The sequence below is a fragment of the Typha latifolia genome, chromosome 4 (genome assembly GCF_019914945.1).
Source record: "Typha latifolia isolate L0001 chromosome 4, TyphaL0001v2, whole genome shotgun sequence".
Lineage (NCBI taxonomy): Eukaryota > Viridiplantae > Streptophyta > Magnoliopsida > Poales > Typhaceae > Typha > Typha latifolia.
The window spans coordinates 5,778,614-5,799,212 of record NC_133089.1 but is presented as its reverse complement, the minus strand read 5'-3'; the positions used below and the strand labels follow the sequence as shown (position 1 = coordinate 5,799,212).

The window sequence follows — 20,599 nt, the reverse complement described above, 5'->3', positions numbered from 1 at the left end:
AAATATTAAAGAATAGTAAATTTGTATTAGAAATTGGTGATATTTTATATCAAATAATAAAAATATATTTGATTGGATATAAAATAGTAGTAGTAATATATATATATATATATATATATATATAATATTTTTTTTATAACTTCGGACTTAAAATGCTCCATATAGCCACACTATATTGTATTTAATCAAAACTTCCTTGCATCGCATATGAAAATAAATAATTTTACAATTTTTTCGCACCAGCATACTAAATTCGCACTTACTCTCACAAACATCTAGTGCGCCATCACTTCTTCGCATTTCTAAGTATCTACAGCATAAATATTTTTTACACCATAAAATTTACAAGTATGCATCAACTTATGTCATTCTACTGTGAATACATAACTATGTATTATATTGTAATACGAAGTTATATAATTATTATGCGAATATATATTCATATAATATGTGACAGTGTAAACTTTTGTGGTTATTATGCATACTTATACTCTTATACTTCATGGCAGTACAGATATGTACGTTATTTCTATGGCATACCTACTTAACCGAGAAGAGAGATGAGAGAGAAAAATCTCAACTATAGCTAAAGTAATATGTAATTAAATGATATCTAATTCAAGAGCAAAATAATAATTATAAATTATTATTAAATTATTTGTTAGAAGTTGTATGTAATAAGATAAAAGAGTAATGAATTAGTATACCGAAAAAAAAATTATTGTTTAATTACTATACCAAAATAAGAAAACTTACTCTAGATGAAAACTATTATTATTCTATGACCAGCTCGCCAACTAATAAGAAACACTGCATGCGAACATGTCCAACCTCTCCACAATAGAAGAAGTGCTATGAAACTTAGGAGGGAGAGAAATTCTCGAGAGGAGAAAAGGAGGCCCAAACAACACTACCAGAGCGCTCTCGTGGGGCTGGTGCCCTTGAAAATATGGGTACATATTACCTACGACAAAATAAGGAAAATATTTGTCCTTTGCATCCACATACATAAAAGAAAGTAGATAATTGATCATATAATGGAGGAAGAATCAGAGGTGCCTCCTTAGCTAACTCCCACTCTATCACAATGGAAGAAAAATGTTTATCCTTTACAACACTTTTCCCTTGATGGATTAAGAATATCATCAAGCTATTGGCGTGTTATCGTACATATCAATCGCTTTACAAAAATCTAAGTTACAGACACTAGTACAAAGTTGGGAGTAAATAATCAGAAGTAGCAGGCCCATGGCTATACGAAAATTACTTCAAGCTTTGAACAAGGGTTGCTCTTGATATGTTTCTCGAGTTCCGAATCATCCTCGAACCTGAAGGTGTACAATGCTTGTCTTTGGGTAAGGCCAACAGGGTAGATTCTATATATCTTCAACTCATCTCCACCTCTAATACTTGCTGGTCTTTCATTTTTCCATATAGGCATGTGATTTAGAGATTTAAACTTTGCAATCACTGCAGACTCTAATGATCTTAAAGTTAACTGCCCGGATCTGCCATGTAGAACACACAGAAGAAAAAAGAAAATATTAAAATGAGACAGCAATTATGAAGTTTTTGAACAAGAAAACAACACCTGGATTTGAATCATGAAATTATGGCCAATAATAGGGGTAAACTAATGTAATATATGAGCAATGAATGCTAAATTGCCTCATCATTTAGTGCCTATTAGGGGATTTTGATTTTTCATGGGCTGTTAAAAATGTAACAGAAATAAGAGAGAATATAAACCAGTAATAGGTACCTGAGATAAATGCTCTCCATCTTAAATCGACCTCTTTCTCTAACAAACAAATGGTATACAGTTCCCTTTTTGCTGGAGCAACTGCAAGGGCGATCCTGGAACATAGCAGTCTTATCCTCTTCTTCTTGGATCTTTGTTGCAAGATGTATGCAAAGCCGACAGGATGAATGAACTGCTGCCATGTCAATGAGGGCTTTAAATGAATCGGATGGACCCTCATACTTCCATCTACACATAGAACACAAGAAAATAAAAGAAGCGTCAGAAAGAAGGAAAAGGTCAATGTCCTGAAAACTCTAATGATGGCCTTCTGTACTTCAGATTGCCAATGAGATAAACGGAAATAAACACCGTATGAAGAGTTACTACAAATCAGGACAAAATTGAGAAGAAGAAGCAATTGTAGACATTTTTTATTGCGCTGATAACTGATAAGCAAAATCTTACTTTCAAGATATTAGAGGAAATCATCTGCAAGAAATGTTAAAAGATAGAGGTAAGGTACCTCATAGTTTCATTATAAGCATCAGCATTAGTAGCAAGATTTCTCATTGTTTGGGCAACTGCAGCAATATCACTCAGTTCTTTAATATGCAATACAGAACCAGGGGAAGGAGCAAAGTCCTGGATATTTGGAGCACCAATGACGACTGGGATAGCCCCTGCAAAATTAAAATGTGATTAGTGATTACATCAGAGGCACCAAAGTAATATTCCACCTATAAGTTTCACAAATTCAGGACATTGCTTTACAACTCAGATATCAGGTACATACACACAGAAGCAAAAGACTGTCAGAAAAAATTCGCACTTAAAATGACGTTAGATGGATCAATTAAAAGAAAATTACTTTTACAGTTGACCAATAATAGTGACCAAGTTTATAAGGGACAAGGGACCACTTTACCTTTCTTAGGACATTCTGTGATCCAATACATAAACCATTCAAGAATACAGTATTCATGGAAAGGTGAATGAAGACAAATGAAAGAAGTATCATCTAACATGTACATCAACAGAACTAAAGAATTGTAATGAAGTCCTTATTGGACAACATATTACATTCTTGAACAAAACATCCAGTTGCATATGACATTGGTTAACAGAAGAAAGTCTGAATAATATATTGGACATAGCTACAGGCTCATTTGTTCAGGGACATTAAGCATAGAAAGAAGAACTATACCATGGCATAAATTAGAAAAAAAAAAGTTTGTCTTGCAAATGGTCAAGATCTACCAAATTAAAAGCACTAGCAGATGAATAAACATACCTGCTACAAGGGACTGAAAAAACTTTTCTGTTACATAGTCCTCCTCATTAGAATTCTCAAAAGCCAAGCTGAATTTATAGCGCTTTAGAGTATCCACTTTATCAACTGCATTAAGAGAAGGACATGCGTGATAAATTGGAAAGGTGATAAAACATAGTATTCTTCGACAAAGATAAGGTGAAGACATGAAGTGCACGTAATGAGTACTGTTTAGATAAGATTGTGCCTAAACTCAACAAGAGAAAAGACAGGATTTTTAAAAATAAAAATAAACTAGAAGATACAGAACCAAGAAACAAATAAGAATTTTTGAGAGAAGTGGACATAACCCAGTTATGTTATATTAAAAGGAGAACAGGTTGAAAAAAAAGAAGGGGAGACAAGAGAAAGAGGAAAAAAAGGAAAAAAGAAAAAAGAAAAGGAGGTGGAGCACAAGTAAAAAATTAATCACAATCACAAATGTTTAAATGACCCACACCAAGAATAAGTTATAAGCATAGCTTGAATCTGATTCAGTCAGAAACTGAGTTCGCATTGTTGAAATTAACATATAGATTACTTCGAAGTTAGAAATATACAACCTATACATCTATATAAAATTATATACTTATCCTAGAAATATGCAACCTACACATCTATATATAATTATATACTTATCCTAACAAAAGGAAATAATAGACAAGATTAATATATAACCTCTTTCAGACCAGTTCTGCTAGCCTGGAAGAGAAAAACCTTTGGATCCTTCATAACTAAAAAGTACTAAGAAAACAAGCATACAACAAATTAATCATCCAATTTGCATATTGAATCATTATATGGAATCATTATTTCCCTTTTATTAGGATAGCTATTTATAGATGTATAGGATGCATATTTCCAAGTAACTAGTATGTTAAATTTCAACAACCCCCCTCAGATTCTGACTGAAACAGATTTCAGTCTATACATAATTCAGTATTTAACCCTTATAAGAGAGAAATATGGTACCTCTGCCATCACGATTTCGGTGACAACTGCCATATGAATCAATCTTAATATCCATCTTTTCAAGCATCTCAAGGGCTTGTAAACGGAAGTTGCGCGCCCCACAATTTGAAATGAAAGCAGCTGCAAGGGCTGCTTCAGTCTTGGGATGCATAGGTGCCATAATGTCATACTCAGCCCATGAAAAATAACCAACCGGTACATCAGAGGAAAGGCTAGTTGTCATTACTATTTTGAATCCTCTCCTATCATCCAACAATTAAAGAAAAAAATATCCATCATCTCTAAGTTAGAAAATGCTCAAAATACTGAAAAGAGCACAAAGGCCAAGATATAATAATCTGTATAGTAACTTGGCCAGAAGCAAATATATGCATCTGCTTTTAATGCAGTGCAGATTGTTTTTCCATGAAGATCTGTTAACTATTTAAGGGCTCCAAACTCGAGCAAAACAATACCACTGACAATGGTGAATAACTGAATATTAAAACAATTAAAAAACATCATGAAAAACTATAAACTATTAACTATTAGTTAATGCCATGAAGTTGCTCTAGAGTTAGACAAATATAATATACTCCCAAGGGTAGTTGGTCTTGCAGGATCTTGCTCCATGAATGCTCAGGCTGAAAGGCCAAGCATCTCAGGTATTTTGTTGCTATAAGCTAGTTAAAATCCAACATTGTTCTTTGCCCTGGTAATCTTACTCCCAAGTGTTCTTCTCAGGCACATTGTCAAACTTCATGTACTAATTATAATGCAAGAATCGCCAAGTGATCTCATAGATTCTTTACTGTTGGTCATCTGCTTCTTAACTTTGGGGCCACAGAACAAAATTATTTCTATCTGTGGAAACAAGCTGGGCATCACAGCTGGAAGTTAATGGTGGTATATACATATGCCAAATAGAAGAAGCATAATTTGTCGTGTATCTTTATAATTTATACAACACCACCATTACTAAGTAGTAGCAAGCTTTTCTCAAAAGAACCAGGATAGCATGCAAAAAAACTTGACAAGGAGAAGGGTCCAATGATGAATGGACAAAGTTTTGGGTTACTGGAGACAATTCACCTACATACGTGTGTGTGTGTGTGCGCGCGCGCAAGTGCGTGTGCGCATAAACGACTCTCTTTCTAGGCTACTAAATAATTAGGCAAGAGAGAGAGGTTTGCTACAAATCGATAAACCAGTAAGGTAAGTTAACATTTTAACTGTAGTTTAGGCTCATAAATCCAGAGTTAAAGCATGGAAATTAGAATGATGGCAACACTTGACATGGGGAGTTGTATATATTTGTGAGGCACAGAAAATCCCAAGTGGAAAAGGAAAGACAAATTCATGAGTAGCATGTAAATTTCCCTTCAAGGGAAATATGTCATAATATCCTAGATTGTCATAAAATAAAAGCACAAGCAGATCAAAGACCAACAAGAGGAGCAACAATAAATATCATGTCGATATGGGAGAGGAAAAGGAAGAGGCGTGCATGCTGCCAATCAAGTGAAGTTATTCAATCAGAATACGTAAGATGACTAAGAGCCTAACACCCACTTGTCCTCCAGTTACAGAAATATAGGTGACTAGGCCGTTTACATAGGTACAGACCAAAAGTCAACTACAGAACTTCAGAACAGATTTAGGAGAAGCTATTAATAAACTGCATGCTCTCCAGTCTAACTGATAAAATTACAACTATATCTTGAAGACCAAACTATAAAATCAAAGAAAAATATAAAGGAACTTTTTTTTAAAAAAAAAGGCTAGGTGGTTGGTTACAGTATTTCTGTATAAGTATACCCTCATTGAGAGCTACCTTAATCTGACTAAATTCATTCTCTCTAGCTTGTTCAGTTGTTCATCAGGTTCAGCCTTACCCTCCAATTTATCTACAGTTTACAGAAGACTATCGTATGTTTATTGCATCTGGAAGATTGAAAGCGAGTCCTAAAGTTGTATTATGAGTGACATTGACTTTATCAACCAAGATGGAAAAATATCCAAAAAGGGTGATTTTTCCAGATTAATTTGTGCAAATGCTAATGAGGAATTAAGTTTTGCTTACCCACCCTCTGGCCACATTTATGTTGTTGTCTGCATAGTAATGTGATGATTCCATTGATCGGAGGATACTAGCTGTTCCTGGATCTTGGGAAATCCCAAAAGTTGCATCAGGTATCTTATTATCATCAAATCCAAACTTACAGCCCACAGAACATGTAGTCCAATCCTGAAAGACAAAAGCTAATATATTGTTCAGTGGAGCTCTAACAATGAGAAAAAGTTACAATAAATTTAGATAGTGTCATCTGTCTGTTATGATTACTCAGATTAGGAAAAGGAATCCAGAAATCAGTATGTTTCAATCTCTAATCATATCTAGGGGCATCATTAAGGAGTAAGGACCATTAGGAGTATGCAGATAGAGAACATATTGAAATAATACTGCAGTGAAATTGTTTATATCTACTAAATAAAAGAATCTCTCATTTCCGTGCTGTTTTATAATCACCTTAAGCCGTATGTTGTATGCGGAAGCAAACTACTTCAAAACTAAGTTAGTAGATATTAGCTATGGTTAAATAACAGAACAATATCAGACTTCTATAAATGTCTGAAAACAGAGGCAAAAGGGTACAGCAGAATTGGTCGACCTCCTTGGTAGACTAGGTACTACCATGAAATCAAGCTGCTTTTTTATATAATGAGAAGTGAAATTTGGCCAGGGACATGACTCACTATTGTAGTTACTGTCCCGTAAGTTTATCCTTCAGGTCTCATGAGTCTGCAAACAGCTCTGTCAAAATGTGTTCAAAGGATTTGCAGTTGGCTAGTAGCCAAGTACAAACTGTTTTCCTGCTAAACTCACTAGTACGAACTCTTGGATAGCAGTCAGTTGCTATCAGAACAATTTGTGAAACTTAACTTAACGAACTTAGCATCTGTATTCACTTAGACTATGAAGGTTAGAAGTTTGATTGAAAAAAAGAAGACATACATCTACCAATATAGAAATTTCACATACTAAATTTACTTGTTTTCAACAAGTACCATCATGCCTCTAGTTTGTTCACTTCAAACTATATCCCATATTTATCACAAATCCCAATAGCATCTTCTTATTATTTACTTCAAATTCACATCTGAACCTTACATATCTATGATTCCAATAACGAAAAACCAAAATACTTTTACGAGTAAGAAAGAACAAAAAGCTCCCAACTTTAGAGAATAAACCGAACCTTCGCCATACCAGAGACCAAAACCGGATCTTTATCAAAATCCCGAGAGTAAGGAACGGCATCCTCCCTCTCCAACCGTTCCTGACAGCGGTGGATCTCATCATCAGGAGAGGGGGAGGAAAAATCGACATCGTTGGCGTCGTCAGTGGAGAAATAGAAGGAGGTGGTCCAGTTCTTGACCATGGCGGCGTTCTTGGCCATGTCGAGGCGGCCCAAGAAGGCGATCTCCGCGACAACGACGAAAGCTACGACGAGGGGTAGTAGGCTCGACCATCTCTTCTTCCTCTGGCTAGAAGAAGAAGAGATACCCATAGATCGATCGCTTCCTCCTAGAAACCCTTTGACGATTAACGAGATTTAAGAGAGGGAGACTGGAGATTGACGAGAGTTGTTACCAGTCGTATGGGAAACGCTTGTCTGGAGTAGGTCGCTGCCGGCTTCTCTGTTGTCGGAGATTGGAGGTTGCCGACTACAATACAAAAGACGTGACTTTCGGGTAATGTACCGGTGACTAGAAGTGGAGTTGTTAGATTTTGTTAACTGGATTAGTTTTAGGTGGGCCCAGTGGTAAAAAAAAATTTAAATCTCTTTTTTTCTTAATTAATTTTCTTATTAGTATTTACTTCTTAAATTTTTAAAGTAAAAAAACCTTATTAAATTCACTGGCTTTGCTTTCTATATATTTTTATTACGCTGTAATAAATCTTTTTACAAGGTAAACTTTGCAAAGTTGGCGACTACTAGCATAGACTTCACTCAATGGCTTAGTTTAATAGCTCAGTAATACGATTATTTGAAGCGATGGATCATTGATATTTAGTAATAATACAGCGGCACAATAATTTAGAACCTAAATTGAGTGGCTTAATATGTTGGCTAAAAAATATAGTAGAAGCTAAACGTATTTGTATTAAGAAAGAATTAGTCTTTTATTTAGCTCATATTAGTTCGGGCTCTTGAATGATTAAAAAAAAATTATATATTAGTTAAATAATTGAGCCAATCCCCTTCCGTAATCTGAAGTTATCTGGTGTAGTTTTCAATTTAATTTTTAGCTTGATTGGGCTTGTCTATTGTGCACATTCTATAAGTAGTATTAATATCTAAAGGAAAATATAAGTTATACTAATTTAGATTGCATCTCTAAAACTTTTTTTATGTATCACTTGGCTCCATTATAGTTCTAATCTATATTTAACTACATGACAGACTTTAGTTTTAATATAAAAAGATGAAATGCTCCTTTTTGTTTTATAACAATTAATTAGGGAAAAAAACCTTTAGTCTTGTGCTTCTTTTATCTAATCTTTCTCACTTTTATATTTGGATACTAGAAATATTTCCAAAGAGATTTATATAAAGAGCAAAATGGCAAAGAAAGACTAACAAATACACATAAATTAGAAATATAAGGAGATTAAAAAATAAAATTTAAAGAGGCATTTTAAATTTTAGCCTAACCACAAGGGGTAAAATGCATTTTCCTTATTATCCATTGATCTATCTATCTATCATTACGCAATATATTGAATTATTGTATAGTTTATTATTGCAGACAGTTCATATTTCGGAATAATGGACAAAATATTATATGCTAAAATTTAATTATTGGTTGCTATTATAAGCTCATTAAAAGCATTATTCTAGTACAGTTTATTATAACCACTAATTCAATTAATTGCTCATCTTAGTTATGTTAATAATTTTTGGTATTGAGTGTCATCAACCAATAACCCACTATGCCTTCTTTATTCACCCTTTTTTTTTAATTTAAATATATACTTTGAATAAATTGGAGCTCCCTGAACACTATCATGTATTACTAAATTTTTATCTAAACTTGTAATTAGAGTTGCAAAGTTGCAAATTGTTAGTTTTCACTCTCTATTTTTTTGGCATCAGTAAGTCATGGGTAAAGTTATTTTTGTCCACACTACATGATGAATAATGTCATTAACCCCACTTTTTTTCTTCTTATTTTCTACAGATAGCTGGTGCTACATATACTTCTAATGAATCTGTGCATAAAGAATCTGGAGTTTTTTTTTTAAAAAAAAACACTCTCCATTAGCATAAGAAATGAGACAATATGCAAGAGATAGCATACCAAGATAAGCAACATTTCTATACTTTACTGCTGTTTGTTCCATGGAAGTTCATACAGAGAAGAAACCAAAAAGCAGCAAAAAAAAGAAAAAAAAAAGAAGCTAAGAGATTACAAATTACATACGCCTTTCATTTCTAAATCTGAAGGCGAATAAATGTTGAAGTACATCGTAAGCGTTCTCCTGTATCCTTGCTCTGCAATAATATACATCGTTTCCGTGTGTGGTTGAATGCTGTACAGTCACTATGTAGCACAAGTCCATCTTTAGCTCATTCTCACACTGCCTGCAGGATTTGTGGCCCTCCACTAATCAAGTTCTCAGGAAGTGTCTTCAGAACTTTCACTCGAAACATAGCCTGCATATAATTAAGTAGTTCAAAAGTTATAGATGCACTTGTTTTACCTAAAGCTCATCGAAAGAATCTCCGAAGTCAGATTGCAATAGAAGCAAAGAAAGAAAAATCCTCGAATAAAGATAACTACTATACATGTTGGGTGATTTGCTCCAAGAAATTGGGACCTAGTAGGACAAGTATTGCCTGACTTGCTGCCATGAGTTATTTACATAACATAAGTATCTCCCTGTACTGCTCCGAAAGCTTCGTTATTGGCTTCTGAACAGGTACTAACAATGTGCAAACTCAATTTAAAGGAATATATTGTTTTGCAGAGTAGAGAGTGAGTTTTTAAATGATACAACATTATTTGTTTAAGCTAGTGTACTTACTAGTTGCTACCCTAGATTGACACTTCAAGATATGGTGCAGCTACTGCTTCAAAAAGGATCATCTTTATAAAATCGATTGGTAAATGGCATTCCAAGTGCCTTAACTACACCATGGCATGCTGTGGACTGTGGACTGTATACAAAATGTGCAAGACTATTCATCTGTTATGTATCGCAGCACGATGCCCAGCATACAGGTCCATGTTAAGGTCAAGTAATTGGTACATAGAACTGGGAGAGATTTTCGAATATAAGAAATCGTATATTTGCTCTGTATATTATCAATATTTCAAATAAGTGAAAAAAATCTATAACAAGCATATTTCTATCTTATATTACGTCGATTGGGATCAGTGTGACATCTATAGCCATTATTCCCTACATACTTAATAATCATTTAAGAAACATATGTTGTAATTTATAAATACATATCACTTTTCAACATATCACTTTATTGTATGAAAAAATGAGTTAGAAAACAGAACCCCTATTAAGTGTGCAGCCATTCCTATTCATGGATACGAATACACAAGAGTTATATATAGTTATATGCAGCTCAATGAAGCAAATAAATCCCTAACTACTGTCAAATATGCTGAAATATATAGATCGATGTTACTAACCATTTGATCACAATGAAATATTAGTTATTGTCTTGCTAAAAAATATAGTTATTTTGGTTTTATATTTACCTTCGGATGGCCTATAATTCTCATATTCTCATATTTTATGCTTACCGCATCTCAGCCTCATTTAACAATATATATTAAATGGTGCATAAAGGAATGGATCATCGTATCATGCATTGGTTTCTCGATGAACTGAATTAACATATCCGATACTTTGCTTGAAAAATCCAATTCATACTGATTAGAATCACTGATTTTTAGGTAATACGTAGTACAAAGTAAGTAGATCACCTTCTTATCAGAACCGAATAGGATGATATCAGATGGGTGGAATCGAACTGGAAAGTTTGGAGGTACTCGATACCGTCTCCCTTCATTGCTGGAGAGAATGAGCAATATAAGATGAATTACTCGATATGCTAGCTAATCTGAAATATTTTAATCAGAAGGTGGTCATCTAATTTACAACATACTCAGTGATCCAGGTGCCATGTTGGCTCCGCATATCAGTCAAGTAGAAGGCATTATCCTTGCAAGTTATACGAGCATGAACATCTGATACCTGGGAAAAGAGAAACAGCTGAACTAATCAACAAGAATAAGAACTTTTCACTATACTCTGAAATAACTTAGTTAAACAGTGATAAGGATATCTCCACACATTTAATTCAAATAAACTTCTTAGGCTTATTAAAATATCTTGAGCGCAGAAATGAGGGAGAGTATTAGAATATCAAAGATTAAAACTGTCATTCTTTGGCATCTTAGGTTTTAGAGAAAATAAGTTAACAATTCACAATATCTCCATATAATGCAAGATATGCCACGAGACATTTTCAGATGTCATATTGTAGGATATTGAGTCAAATGTCAATCAATTGGTTTTACCAACCAGCAGAGAGGCCGAAACCCTTTAATATATGAATGCTTTGTCCCACAATGTAGATATTGTCTACTAACCTGTGATGAAGGCAAAGTTAATGTTTCTCCTGAAATGCCAGCATGCAACCGACTTCTGAAATATAAACTCATGCATCATGTAAGATTTTCATTTTAAGAAAACAGTATTAATAAAATAACAAAAGAAAACACATTTAAAAAATTACCCTATAGTTAGTGGTCTCTCATCATCTTTAATCAAATGAATGGGTCGTGAGGCATTATTTCCAGTCTCAATGGGAAAGAGATACCACCTGCGAAAGAAGGTACCTCGTTGTAAGAAATTACATTCAAAAAGTTCTAGAAAATAATGCTATCAAATTTCTCAAGAAGAAAGTGACATACTCTCCTGTCAGAGCTCGTTCCATTGCATCATCATCTTCAAACCATCTCTGTAACTGGTTGCTTGCCTTCAATATGTTACTAAATATTACTAACTTTCTATACTAATATATGTACACATGAAGCTTAAACTCTCAACGTACAAGCAAATATTATTATATATGGGAAAGTAATTTTTTATTTGTACAAACATACCTTGTCAGAGAGTCGGCAGCTTAATGACCTGCCTTCAAGTTTATAGCTGCAAAATGGAATAGGTATAGTAGATTAGTTCAGAAGTAAATATAAAATTGAAGGCAGGCATACTGCATTACGTGTCTAATGCCCTTGCAGAATGCTATTGAGATGTTACCTCCATATCCCACATTGGACTGACCATACTAATCAGGGATATAGCATGCTAATCAGTATGGAGAGGAACAAATAATATAACTCATAACATGACATAAATGTAAAACATCTACCAATATATGGGTTATTCGAATATTGTTTAAGTTAAAACATCTATAGAACCCTATCGGTTGCACTTTAGGTTAATGAAAGCCGGAAGCAGCCTTCCAACACTTTCCCTAAGCAAACAAAGATTAGACTGTATAAAGATGATAGCTTTTCAAGGAATTTATCTAAACTCTATATCCCAAATATGCTAATCAGGAATAAGACAACTAAAACACAATCATTTTTCAGATCATATCTAGCCAATTGAAGCATGTATATGACTGGTAGAACTAACTAGGTTGGACTCAAAAGATAAATGAACACCTGTTGCCGCCTAAAACCCAACTAAGCATCAGTGGCATTCCAATCTTGATGAAAAATCTCCCTCCAACTCTTCCAGGATGTGGTATCCGCAACTTGGTCAGAAACTACAAAAAGAGAGACCATTGTTTTAAAGATCTAGTTACACAATGAAAGGATACTAAAATCCTTCAGTTCTATATTACTATTCATCTTTTTGAGAATGTATACTCAAGTTGGCTTCTACAATTTAAATCATAACGTACCGACAAGGGACCCAGCCCTACGCCCAAATATGGCCTGTAAGTTGAAGCCATGTTTGCAGCCATTCTTGCCATTCCATATATAATGGCAACACGGATTCTTCTCTCCTTCTCGTAACTGAATCAAAACATACCACGAGAAGTTCCTGTACATTAGTGGATGAATGTGCAAAAGGTCTAAATATTCACAATCTAATGAAAAAACTCTAATGAGCTGCGCCCTAAAATGCATGGAAGGAAAAGATAGTTTTCACAAAGCCCTTAGACTAGTTGTGTTTCTCCCTAGCAAACACTGAACTGAATCCTACTGAAAGAGCGAATTAATTTACCGCTTTAAAGAAGCTGGTACATCCATAGAAGTCCCAGTTTCAGTACTCTGTATCCATGATTTCTCCAGCTCCAAGGCAAGTTGATAACTATCCTGTAAAGATACAAAAAGAATGCAATGCTGGAATCATGCTGAAATTGAAGTAATAATACATATATATTGGAAAAAATCAAACTTATCGAGCTCTCTAGACAGGATGCTCTGGCCATAACACCCTCTTTGGATCTCAATAATGAAATCAAGTTCCAATATCTTCAAGTCGCAATCATAGTTATGTAGTAACAACACACCAAGATGAAAATTTTTGCATACCTCAATGGCCATGCAACCTCCTTGACCCATATTTGGTTGCATAGCATGGACAGAGTCCCCAAGCAAGGTCACACGCCCCTTTCCCCAGCTCATAATAGGTATACGATCATAGATGTCACGACGAAGGATTGCCTCCTCATCAGTTGCATTTATTAAATCTAGAACATTGTCACACCAACCATCAAATATTTTAAAAAGTCTCTCCTTTTTACCTGCAAAAGGATCCAAAATCGATCAGCATTAAAGATGAAAATGGCTAAAGCATATGGTGGTGCAGATATAATTAGTAGTTGTTCCAGAACCAAGATATTGACATTTATCTTCCTGGTATCTACTTTTACAGAATTACTAGACTTAACTGTTTCAGTGGACTCCAAACCGTCAGCCAGTAACATAGATTTCTAGATTGTCTTCTTTGATGAATGCACACAGTTATGACTAATCCATTATAATGCATCATCTGATAGCAAAGATTTTCCCTGCTTCTTTTTATATGCACAGATGCAATACAAATAAGTCTGAGCTCTTATTTCATCACTACATTTTTTGTAATCATAATTGAAGATGGTAATGAACATCACAATGGCTCCATTACTTTTTCTTGTTTGTCCTTCCAGATTCTTCGACTTTACTAATACATCTGGTTCATTAAAATCCCATTAACCATGAAACCTCCAATAAATAAATTAGGCAACAATGATCTGATATATCTAAGAGCCCAGATCAAGCAATCTGAGCCACAAGTATAGAAGTTAAAGCATCAAAGGAGAATGTTGTAATAGTAGAATAGTATGACAGTAATATTTGACCATAAATACATTAATTATTGTCACAATATTTGGACATATAATTTCTCCTATGTATCAGCTGATCTTTAAGAAAATATCAATTGCTTCTTTACTGCAGATCCTCAATTCACTGTAAGTTTCAGAGGCTATAAGTTGATGGAGTTTGGTTATAACCCAAACTTCTACTTTGATCTAGCTTTCTTTTTCTGCTTTTGAGTAGTCTTTGCACAAGCTATGATATACTTATCTTTCTATTGACAATTAAGTTGTTGGCACTCATCAACACTTCTACTAATGAAAATCACATGTCCATTTGAGGAATTAACTCGCTTAACTAGAGGACAATGACTCAGAATCATTTTCCAGGTCAACATAAACTGCAATAGATATCATCAATTCAAAATATTAAAGGAGAAAATAATGGATAAATAAAGCAGTTAGGAATAGTTAGCATAACATAAAAATCTTCTAATGTAGAAAACCTTAATCCAAAATATCTACCATTTGCAACATCAGTGCCACCAGGAGGTTCCTTGTGAAATGCATACCATTGCATTTTGCCAGCACCAACATCAGAAGAAACAAAATATTGCTTGTGACCAAGAAATACTCGATACCTAGAGATAGAAAGGGCCATGTAGGCATTAGATCATGACTTTAATCTGTAATCAACTTAACTGCAACGTTTTAAGTACAAATAACTTCTATGTGCAAGATTAGTAAGTGACTAACAGATATAAGACATACCCAACAGTTTCAATGTCTGGAGGCACAAAATCTGCAATACCAGTGTAGCAGGTGTACCCAGAATAAGATGCCTCTGTCAGTCCAAACAAGATCTTACGCACCTATTTAGAAGGAGAATAGGATTATGAGATTGGAGAAGATCTTTTGACAAGATTCTTAATTATTAAAAAAAATAATGATTATTTATTAAACCTTTGACCATATTCCGTCAGCTCCAACCAAGAGATCACCTTCATACCGTTGCCCATTCTCAAGTATGACTGTAACCTGCATCCATTATAACTATAGTATAAACTGAAGAGTACTTCCAAAGTTCCAATATTATATTCCTGGAATCTTAAACTATTACAGACTGCGCAAGGACTAAACAATCAAGGGACCGGAAGGAAATTATGGAACTTTTTAAGTTTTGACCCCATCTAACATCAATGACTTTACTCCGAAAGGACCTAATTACCTCACCTTATTTCCATCATCAACGAAATCGACAACATTGCTGTCATTGAATATAACATCATCGCCAACAGCACGAGCTAGTATTTGTTGCAAAGTCATGCGGCTAATAACTCTTGTGACTGGAAGTCCACGTTCTGCTGCAGGAGTAAATGTATCAAACTTGATGTACCTGAATTTCAATTTGAAGTCACTTGATATGTCAACCAAGACAACATGTGGAAACATTTACGAAAGAATTATGTTTAAGCCATAACATAAATCTAGCTGCCTGATATCTGTCTTTACTCAAACAAACGAGTTTAATTAACGCATCCTCAAATAAGTGTGAACAAATATACACCATTGGCATGATTAGCCAAGTTGCAGATTGGGAAATACACGAAAATTGTGTATCTGAAATGTCACATAAGGAACTTCATAATTGAATAGTTACATAAGAAAAAGTATTTAATGGATCAGATATTCGTCAATTAGAAAATTGTGAAAATAATGAAAACCAAGGGCATAAAGTTGACATGATGGAGCATGTATCATGCACTCTATTTTCATAGTAAAGTAGTCTCTTATAATAACCTGTTAAAACAGTGAGTCCAAGTCAATTTTATAGGGTTGTGCTGAAAATAATCGTCAGCCTTGACTTTTCTCTCTGTTCTCTAAGACTATTTAAGTCAAGGCAAATATTAAAATCTTGCCTCTTACCTTCTCCTCGTGAAAGAATAAGGCAGCATACAAGGAAAAAAGAAAAGCTAATGGCATTGAATGACGATAATAAAAAGTACATACATAGGCACATGAAGCAAAAATCCCACCAATTTTATCTACAAGAACAGGAACGGTTGTTTGCATAGGAAGTAAGCAGAAAGATAGAAAAAAGAAGAAAGCTGAAGTTCTTTTATCCTATGATCGAGATGGTATATGTAGTGAGTAACAACTAGATTTAAAAAGAAATATTGGACAAAAGAACATATTAAATTGACAAATAATTCAAGCCCAAGAGTTCCAAATTGAAACTACGAAAGTGGATAGCCACAAAGAGATCATATACCAATCGCCCGATACTCCATCAACAATCCCATTGACGCGGTCTCCGGTGATGCACCCTTCTTCCATCACCTCATCTGCAACCTCCAAATCTATAACTTCCAACGCAGCCAATGCGTTGCTCTGCAACTGGATTGGCCCCCTGATCTGCCCTTCTCCTCTAATTGCAGTCATATCCTTCTCAAACACCAACACTTCAAACCCCTTCCTCTTCGCCGCAAGCGCAAACACCAACCCACCAATCCCACCCCCAGCTACAAGAATCCTAATCTTGGGAGAATCAGCTGCAGTTTTAGAAGAGACCACCTCCTTTAACCCACTTCCAGATGCCATTGCAATTGCCAATCTACCATGCCTCCTCTGATAACTACTGCCACTGCAAAGATGCTTCTTTTGGACAGTAGAAGGTAAAGATTTTTGAGGAAAAGAGAGGTGGGTCTTTGAGAAGAAGGTCGGCGCAGTACTGGGTGAGGTGTAGTATAGTGCCATGGCCACTGGAGATGGAGAAGAAGAGAGGAAACTTAGATCCCAAAGTGGAGGAGGATGTGATTCCTAGGCATAGTCGCATAGACATAGCAGTTGCAGTTGGAATTGGGTTTAAACAGTGGTTTCCCTTTTCCTTTTGCGCCCACCGAGTAAAGATGTGGGAATGGAAACGTGGCATCTTCATACTGCTCAGGTGGATTGAGACAAAATCTATAATATGTTTCTGGACGGTGGTCAACCGTCAATGATTAATTGGGGCGGTTGGCTATGTCTTTATTCAATAAACTCGGTATTCTTCCATCTCTCCACTAGTCCAGTAGTCAGAGTAAAATGGTAATCTCAAGGCAGCTTTTAAGGATTATAAAAATTAGGCTTTTGATTACAGTTTTCCAAGATAAAGAAAATTTTATCTTTTCATTTTCACTCTTTCGATCCACCAATCTACATAGCATCCTATATGTGGCAGTGAGAATGCTATTTCGGTAAATATTTTTGAAACCAATGATTCTTTTATAAACATATTGATTAATTAAAATAGGACATCACAGACATTTATTCACATGCGAACAGAATATTTAATAGGAGAGCAAATTAAATAAGCAATGTTTCTTTATGAAGGTTTGATTTAGAGAAGATGGATCACTGACCCTAATAATTGAGATTAAAAGGATTGGTTGTTGCCACTGTTGCACCCATGGATATGTAATACTGATATAATATGATGCAATGATGCATATACGTATGATAAATCTTAAGATATAAGGATACAATCCACTTAGGATTGAGAAATTTTATATTATTTTTGTGTATGATAGTTTATATAATGAGATCTTCAATTAATTTATTAAAAAACTATCCTTCGATACAAAGAATTAGTATTATGTACTATATTACCAACTAAAATGTAAGATAAATAAGTAATTCAATCTATAAACCAAAAGAAATTAGCCATTATAATATAGTTTTCTAATATATATTATATAAAAAATAAAAAAATTAATCTCTTCACTAAGAAAAATCTTTTAGATTGGATAAGAAATGAAAGGTGGTAGTGTCCTTTGATTTGATATCTAAGAAGTATTTCATAATATTAATGTAAGTTCCAAAAATTCGCATACTAAGGAAGTCTTACTGTATCTGATACGGTATTCAATACCAGCATGGCAAGAATTTTGAAGTATCTGCGTTCGTAACTCATGCACCATGAGGCTGTCATTCAAATGAGTTTTGGTACCAATAACAATTAACAAGTCGTCTTATTAAACTGAGAATCTTATCATTGTTAACAAATATAAGATTCTTTTTTTTTTTTTTAAATCAAGATGTAAGTAAAACGTTATTGTGATGATTCAAATTCAAAAAGCATGGATGAAAGAAAAGAAACTTACCAATTCCCAGATATCCCATCCACAAGCCCATTAATCCGATCCCCAGTGATGCATCCCGTCCTCATCACCTCCTCCGCGACATCCATATCAATGGCTTCCAACGCCGCCAGCGCATTACTCTGTATCTGGATCGGTCCTCTGTATTGCCCTTCCCCTCTAATAGCGCTCACGTCTCTCTCGAACACCATCACGTCGAAGCCTTTCCTCTTCGCCGACAGCGCGAACACCAGCCCTCCAATCCCGCCTCCGGCGATGAGAATCCGAAGCTTGGGCGTCGCAGCCATGGCGGACTCCATCTTTGGAGAAGACCCAGTTGAGGATGCCGCATCCGGAGTCGAAGCGCTGGCCCATCTCCTCCTCTGCTTCCTGGTTTTGCTAAAGAGGCGCTTGCTTTGTACCCAAGGTACGGGGAAACCGTCGCAGAGATTGCAGCTGGGTATGGGTAGGAGGGAGTTGATCTTGAGGAAGGATGATGGGGAAGTAGTTGGGGTAGTATAAAGCAATGCCATAAGAGAGGCAATGGAGAGTCGATGGGAGATGAGAAAATTTGGGATCTTTTATTTCTTTTCCTCTTTTTCGTTCTCTTTCCTTGGGGTTATGGAGAGGAAGGTAGGAGAAGGGAGAAACTGGTGGCGATGCGGAAGTGGCCAATGGGAGCCAATCATTAGATTGCAATTTAGATTGTGGATATGGGAATTTGGTAAGTTGCTATTGCTTGTGTGAATTGGACTACGGGAGATCTTTTGTTTTGTTTTGTTATTTTTTATTATTCTGATTTTTTTAAAATTTTTTGTGAGAGCTTATTTTAAGTATTGTGCTCATTTGGTCCGAGTTGTGGCTTTTTTCTTGGAGCATTCATGAGCCGGAAGTCTATATATGAGCTCGATAAAGAGTCAATCATCTTTAGATACAGAGACACTTAGATCTAGTTTTCAAGCCATGTGCTATCATTCTGTCGAACTGCTCCTTCAAGTCAACCGCACTGCTAAACCGTTAAGTCAAGCCATTAAATAATTTTCTCCACAATATTATTTGGGATTAGAGTCGAAAAGTCAAACCCATGATCTCCTTAGTCATAGAGAAGGTACCTACCAACTCCAGCCAACTCTGCTAGAGTTAGGGGTCTAAACGAGCTAAGCCTGAGCGAGCTGGCTCCGGCACGACTCAAAATACATTTTCGAGCCTTATAATTTTGCTTAGGCTTGGTTCAACTTAACTCGAGCCGGGCCAAACCGAGCCTGAGCCTAAAATGAGCTTATTATCAAGCCTCATTCAAGCCGAGCCGAATCGAGCTGGACCGAGCCACATCCTATTTAAGCTGGTTGCTGTTGCAGTTGCAATTGTCCTTGGTCCATCATGTGCAACCCGTGCTCGAAGTGCATGTGAGGGGCACGGGGTAGGCCAGGTGGGAGTACTAAGCCAAATTGGATGCTTTTCCGAGTCGCATCTCCATAAAACCCAAAACCCTATGAGAGAGAAAGGTGGGAGCAAGCGAGCCATTGCCTCACCTTCACCGGGAGGTAAACATACCGACATGGAGGGGGAAGGCGGCGGATGCCATCACTTGCGCCACCTCTCAGCCACCAGTTGTGTTTATCTATGGTCCCAAGAACAGTGGCAAATCTATCTTCTCTTGGTTTCTTCTTAGTACTCTCTTGCGAAGGTCTCCTCCACCACTTATTAATTTGGTACACCCTAGTGTTTACAAAGTGTTCTTGATGAGATCAAGCATGATGTGAGCTTGTGCGCAGATATAAGAGGCTTGGCAATAGGGCTGTCAAAAAAGCCCATGGGCTTGTGAGCCTCGCGGACTTGGCTCGATAAGAGCCCAGCTCGAGCCTTTAAATGAGCTGAGCCGAGCTAGGATTTTATGCTCGAAAGCATTATTAAGTCGAGCCAGCACTGGCTCGCTCAGGCTCGGCTCGAATAAAAAATATATATAAATACCAACCATTGGATCTAAGATCCAACAGTTGGTATGATCTATATAAATAAAAGAAAAAAATCCTAATCTAACTCTATCTCCCCAAACCCATCAGTGCAT

The 20,599-nt window shown here is 35.7% G+C and overlaps 2 protein-coding genes across 5 annotated transcripts; both read right to left on the bottom strand.

Annotated features, from left to right (window-relative positions):
• Positions 1–1,009: 1,009 nt before the first annotated feature.
• On the bottom strand, positions 1,010–7,744 carry LOC140787364 (glycoprotein 3-alpha-L-fucosyltransferase A-like). Of its 3 annotated transcripts, XM_073136253.1 has the most exons (8): positions 7,660–7,744; positions 7,265–7,593; positions 6,092–6,252; positions 4,026–4,267; positions 3,036–3,140; positions 2,268–2,424; positions 1,763–1,990; positions 1,010–1,508 (listed from the first exon to the last, which is right to left on the bottom strand). In XM_073136253.1, exons 2-8 carry the CDS (start codon positions 7,574–7,576, stop codon positions 1,253–1,255), a joined length of 1,461 nt encoding a protein of 486 aa, XP_072992354.1. In that variant the 5' UTR covers positions 7,577–7,593; positions 7,660–7,744; the 3' UTR covers positions 1,010–1,252. The 3 variants fall into 3 exon arrangements, with proteins under 3 accessions (XP_072992354.1, XP_072992352.1, XP_072992353.1); XM_073136251.1 differs by having other exon boundaries at positions 6,092–6,266; positions 7,276–7,705; XM_073136252.1 differs by lacking the exon at positions 7,660–7,744 and having other exon boundaries at positions 7,276–7,553.
• Positions 7,745–9,376: 1,632 nt separating this feature from the next.
• LOC140786797 (zeaxanthin epoxidase, chloroplastic) lies at positions 9,377–19,203 on the bottom strand. Of its 2 annotated transcripts, none has more exons than XM_073135453.1 (16): positions 18,556–19,203; positions 15,647–15,809; positions 15,377–15,451; positions 15,185–15,285; positions 14,939–15,054; positions 13,650–13,861; positions 13,339–13,430; positions 13,013–13,127; positions 12,771–12,874; positions 12,204–12,249; positions 12,012–12,076; positions 11,834–11,920; positions 11,688–11,742; positions 11,201–11,289; positions 11,019–11,106; positions 9,377–9,727 (listed from the first exon to the last, which is right to left on the bottom strand). In XM_073135453.1, the coding sequence occupies exons 1-16, from the start codon at positions 19,062–19,064 to the stop codon at positions 9,647–9,649; spliced, it is 1,998 nt and encodes a 665-aa protein (XP_072991554.1). In that variant the 5' UTR covers positions 19,065–19,203; the 3' UTR covers positions 9,377–9,646. The 2 variants fall into 2 exon arrangements, with proteins under 2 accessions (XP_072991554.1, XP_072991555.1); XM_073135454.1 differs by lacking the exon at positions 18,556–19,203 and adding an exon at positions 16,686–17,260.
• Positions 19,204–20,599: the final 1,396 nt, after the last annotated feature.

Bases quoted from the DNA above. Each gene is read 5' to 3' on its own strand.
- LOC140787364 (XM_073136251.1), bottom strand. From the start codon at position 7,576: ATGGGTATCTCTTCTTCTTCTAGCCAGAGGAAGAAGAGATGGTCGAGC. The intron at 6,267-7,275 runs GTATGGCGAAGG...ACAATATATTAG, and splicing joins AGATCCGGTTTTGGTCTCTG to CTTTTGTCTTTCAGGATTGG. The intron at 1,509-1,762 runs GTACCTATTACT...TCTACATGGCAG, and splicing joins ATGGAGAGCATTTATCTCAG to ATCCGGGCAGTTAACTTTAA.
- LOC140786797 (XM_073135453.1), bottom strand. From the start codon at position 19,064: ATGGCATTGCTTTATACTACCCCAACTACTTCCCCATCATCCTTCCTC. The intron at 12,250-12,770 runs GTGTTCATTTAT...TCCATTTTGCAG, and splicing joins TGGGTTTTAGGCGGCAACAG to CTATAAACTTGAAGGCAGGT. The intron at 11,743-11,833 runs GTAATTTTTTAA...TTTATATTTCAG, and splicing joins GAGAGACCACTAACTATAGG to AAGTCGGTTGCATGCTGGCA.